Here is a 5,200-nt window from a genome sequence, read left to right as displayed (position 1 = left end):
ATGCTGGAGGCCGTGGGCAGCGCTGACCGTAGGGGTGGGCTGTGATGCGGTAGGCACGTGGCACGGTGTACCGGGCGCCCGTTTGGTGTCTCGGGAGCCCTGTTCACATCGTTTGGGGCTGTGAGCGAAACTCCGGCCGGATCTCCTCATGGATGGAACCCGAATAGGCGATAAACCTGGACTAGAGACTTAGGTGATTAGGTAGGTCGTGGCCGACACCCACGTTGGGCTTCCGCTTGAAGGTTGCCGAGTACATGTCGTGTAAACGGCGGTAAGTGGTGAGAGCGTGTGTGAAGAAGTACACCCCTGCAGGGTTAACCTAATCTATTCGAATAGCCGTGTCCACGGAAAAGGACCTCTGGGTTGCTTATATCAGTTCATAGACAAGTGAAAGTGGATACTCTAAAATACGCAAGATAAGCGTGAGTGTTATGGATGGCGTTCTCGTAGGGAGACGGGAGCGGTTCCATAGTGGTGTATTGGTTGGTGAATATGTGGACTCGTGTGCGCCACCTCAAAAGAGTTACTTGCAGTCGTAGTTCAGGATAGCCACCGAGTCAAAGCTGGCTTGCTGCAGTTAAACCCCACCATCCCTTTGTTGAGAATGATGCATATGTAGTTAGTTCTGATGTAAGTCTTGCTGGGTACATTTGTACTCACGTTTGCCTATTTTATGTTTTTTGCAGAGAGACTTCAGTCTCACTAGTAGTTCCACGTGGACTTCGACGTTTAGCTTGTTACCTCAGCTACGATCTTGTGCCTCGGCAGGATTTGGTAGATAGTCAGGCTTCTCAGCCTTTTTCATTTATAGATGTCTGTACTCAGACATGATAGCTTCCGCTTGTGCTTGATTTGTATGCTCTGAATGTTGGGTCATGAGACCCATGTTTGTAATATCTCGCTCCTCGGAGCCTATTGAATAAGTACTTGTGTCGTAGAGTCATGTTGTGATGCTTCGTTGTATTTGCACATATCGAGCATATTGTGTGTATGCTACTGAAATGCTTGGTATGTGTGGGATCTGACCATCTAGTTGTTTATCTTTAGTAGCCTCTCTTACCGGGAAATGTCTCCTAGTGTTTCCACCGAGCCATGGTAGCTCGCTACTGCTCTGGAACACTTAGGCTGGCCGGCATGTGTCCTTCTTCGTTCCTGTGTCTGTCCCTTCGGGGAAATGTCACGCTTTGAGTACCGGAGTCCTGTTAGCCCGCTACAGCCCGGTTTACCGGAGTCCTGCTAGCCCAGTGCTACAGCCCGGACCCACTTGCTGATGACCGACACGTTCGAAGCTGGGTCATGGATGCCTGTCCCTGTAAGTCTGTGCCACTTTGGGTTTACGACTAGTCATGTCAGCCCGGGCTCTTTATCATATGGATGCTAGCGACACTATCATATACGTGAGCCAAAATGCGCAAACGGTCCCGGGCAAAGGTAAGGCGACACCCGTGGGGATACCGTGCGTGAGGCCGCAAAGTGATATGAGGTGTTACCGGCTAGATCGATGTGACATCGAGTCGGGGTCCTGACAAAACGAGCATTTAGATGCAGGTATGAGTATCTGGATTATAGTCACATCCCAGACAACACTACTGACCGGAATAATTTGCGGGGGAAGCCACGGTTGCGAAGATAGCCGGAAGGTCGGGTACGTACACAGGGAAGTTCAGGCGCGTTATATGGAAAGTTCAGGTTATGATCAGAATATATGACTCCTCTTTTATGTTTTGAGTATGCTCTTGTTTACCTATAAATATGTGCGTATTTCACAAATATAACAAAAACTATGGGCTCATATGCAATTTTTTCATATAACTTGCTTTGAAATATTTTAAATATAGTATATAAACATATTTAAAATAATAAAATATTATATATATAGTACCACATGGTGGTATATAATACATGTGAGGTAACTACTACCGGATGGTAGGATGGATTTTTCATATATATATATATAGGTATATATATATTAGGGAAAGATAGAGATATATGCACCTACATACGGTGCAATATAAGCGCAGTAGATTGCATGTTAAAGCACGCAACGATCGCTCATGAGCGACTTGTTTAGATATACACCACACGCGGTATATACGGTGGCGGTGCTTCACTTGGTATAGCCGATGCTGACGCCGCCGATGGTGACCAGCTCGCCGCCGCACCTGGGCACGAGCGACACGACCACCATCTTGTCGCCGTCTGCCCCGATGTTGTCCATCAGGTCGCAGACGCCGAACCTCGCCACCGTCTTCATGGAGCCCTTCTTCTTGTTCGTCCCGATCATGTGCGGCGTCATCGCGACGCTGCCGGCGCAGTACCCGGACGCGCCATCGCCTCCGCTCTCGGGCACGTTCACCAGCACGTCGAACTTGACGAACTTGAAGTGGTCGACGACCTGGATCCCCTCGATGATCAGCACCTCCTCCGCCTCCTCCTTCTCCTTGTCGCTCCTCGACACCTGGGGCCTTGTCACCTTCACCCGCACGGTCTCCCTCAGCGTTGCCGGGAGCGCGCCCGCGGCGTGCGCCGGCGTCCTGCGGGATCTGTTGGCCGGTTTGGCCTTCAGCCACGGCAGGCCGACGTCCTGGTACGCGTACCCCATGGCGGCCGGGTCGAGGCAGTCGCGGACGCGGACGCGCACTGGGCGTGCCTCCTCGTCGTAGAAGAGGAAGGCGGTGTCGAGCCAGTCGGCGTCGGCGAAGTCGGCGTTGCCTGGGCGGAGGCCGCGCCAGACGTGCCAGAGGCGGTCGATGTTGCCGTGGTGCGCGAAGAAGATGGGGTCGCGCGCCGCCGAGTAGAAGTTGCCCATGTCCTCGCTGTTGGGCTGCGCCGGGTCGCCCGTCCAGGTGTGCATCGTGCCGTGCGGCACGTTCTCCACGGAGCCCGCGCCAGGGTCCGGCTGGTCGCCCGCGCGGTACGGCTGCCCCATGAACAGCTGAGTCTTTTTGGCACCCGACACCATCTGGCGGTACATGATGTTGAGGTTCTGGTCGATCTGCTCGTCTGTTGGGATGATGACATCTATCTTATTGTAGTCGAGGTCGACCGGGAACGGCTGCAGGTGGGCGGGGTCGCGCCTCTCGTTGTACAGCGGCGACGACCTGTTGGCGTAGATAGCCGGCAGCGTCATGCCGGCTGGCGCGTCCCAGTTCCAGAACGGCAGCGCGAAGGTGTCGTCGCCGATGAGCTTGCCGAGGATCCTCTCGTGGAAGTAGAGGTACAACCTGCACGCACGCAGCACCAAAAAAGTCAACACGCCGCGTTCAGCTGGCGCTCTGTACGAAAGGTGCAGTCCGGCTTACTGCACACCCGACGACCAATTACTAACTAAGCTAACAAAAATGGACATGCATGCATGTGTTATGCGCAAGGTTTTGATTACCGAATGAGGGAATTTTACCAAGAGGGACTGGTAAATGTGGTTATCATGGTTACCGAGAAATACCGAGAAATATCAAGAATATTTCGAGCGATTTTTGTAGTTGAATTTTAAATTCAAATAAGTGAATGAACGAATATTCAAACCAGAGACCTCTCAAAACAGGAGGTTGCTACCAACATGCCAGAACCAACTCTCATGGCATTAATTAGATCCTACGTACTTTAAAGTAAATCGAGTGTTTCAATTCAAAAATTTCAAAAAATGATATTTTTTGCTCGATATGACGATTTACCGTCGGGCACGGAAATATGCAGTAACTATGAGAAATCTTGAAATTTTGACCGGTAACAAAAATATTGGTTATGTGTAAACAACGTGTATTTATTATGTGGTGTACGTTACGTACCTGTGCCATGGGAAGAAGAGCCAGCAGTTGTGCACCTGGATCTCCAGGTCCGGGAAGCCGACCTGGTCGTACGCGCCGTCGCAGTAGGCGCGGTGCTGCTCGAAGCTGCGCGGGTCGTCGCCGGGCAGCTGCTTCATGAGCGCCACGGCCCGTTCGTACTCCGCGTCCGCCAGATGTGCGGCCGGGCGCACGCGAAGCGGCGCCGAGGAGGCCGGCGGCAGCACAAAGTCGATGATGCCGATGCCGGAGCCGGACGTCAGGCAGCAGTTGGTGTCCGGCGCCGTGTTCGGGAGGTCCGGCGGGTTGCAGTTGCCGAGGTCTGGGGCCTGGATGGGCGCGGCGATTGCCGCTCGGCCTCGCTGTGCGTCCAGGCCGAGGAGCACGTAAAAAAAGAAAAAAACGCGGCCGCCCGTTGCCTTGCACGTGAGACGCCGTGGCTGCCTTGCTTTCGTGGGCACGAGGGCTTGGAGGCTGCACGGCATACGAGCGCCAGGGGTGGTGGTGGTGCACCTTGGCACGCTCCTGCTGATCTCCATGGTAAACTCGAGGAGGTAAAATGGTTAAGTGTGAGTCTGTGACATGTGTTGCACTGCTCCGTGTGGTCCTATATATAGCCGTGCGTGCCACTTCGTGCACGTGCGGCAGGGCTCGCAGCTGTTCGGTTTGCCTGTTGGTTACGTGTGATGGTTGAACTGCCTTACAACTGTTGGTCAGTGTTCGTCGAGGTTTGATGGCAATGACTAAAGTGCAGTTCACGATTCGCAAGTTACTTAAGTTGATACGTAGTAAAGTGCTTACATTAGTTTTTTGAGATAGCTCACCATTCATGCCGAATGGTGGTAAAGTGCTTATACCTATCAAACGTGAGAAACTACTTGGATCTTAAAAGGGATCATGACATGCACATTAAGCAGCTACGTATATAGTACAGTAGAGTGCTTGACAATTTTGGCACACTGCATAAACAGTTAAACACTGTACTATTACATGTGTACATGTATGAACGAACCGCTTGATAATCAGAGTCATCTATATTTTTGGACGTATCAATGGAATTCCAGCAAAGCCCTGACCTCCTCGGCGAAGTCTTGCCAGGAACGAGCCGACGCGGGCAACAACACAGCTGGCTGCGCGCGTCGACACGGGGTGGGTGAGGGGGGAGGGGCCCCGGAGTATGGCAAAGGCTTGCGTCATTCGGGTAAACGATGTTTATAGCACATTAATTACCTTTTTGACATATATATGGTACTACGTATACTTTGCTTATTATTTTCAAATGTTTCCGGTAAATGATGTAGACAAGCTATTATTGTATCGTGAACCTTATTTACTATTTATTGAGGTTTGTACATTTGTGACAACCAGGCTAGTGACCCGAGCTAGGTTTTGGCAACAACAACTGGCTGCGTGCG

The 5,200-nt window shown here is 51.8% G+C and overlaps 1 protein-coding gene across 1 annotated transcript; it reads right to left on the bottom strand.

Annotated features, from left to right (window-relative positions):
• Positions 1-2,021: 2,021 nt before the first annotated feature.
• LOC119323079 (polyphenol oxidase, chloroplastic-like) lies at positions 2,022-4,333 on the bottom strand. The gene is made up of 2 exons (XM_037599672.1): positions 3,789-4,333; positions 2,022-3,224 (listed from the first exon to the last, which is right to left on the bottom strand). The coding sequence occupies exons 1-2, from the start codon at positions 4,322-4,324 to the stop codon at positions 2,108-2,110; spliced, it is 1,653 nt and encodes a 550-aa protein (XP_037455569.1). The 5' UTR covers positions 4,325-4,333; the 3' UTR covers positions 2,022-2,107.
• Positions 4,334-5,200: the final 867 nt, after the last annotated feature.

The sequence above is a fragment of the Triticum dicoccoides genome, chromosome 1A (genome assembly GCF_002162155.2).
Source record: "Triticum dicoccoides isolate Atlit2015 ecotype Zavitan chromosome 1A, WEW_v2.0, whole genome shotgun sequence".
NCBI lineage: Eukaryota > Viridiplantae > Streptophyta > Magnoliopsida > Poales > Poaceae > Triticum > Triticum dicoccoides.
Note: the sequence above shows the minus strand (reverse complement) of the source record. Positions and strands in the feature narration are given on the sequence as shown.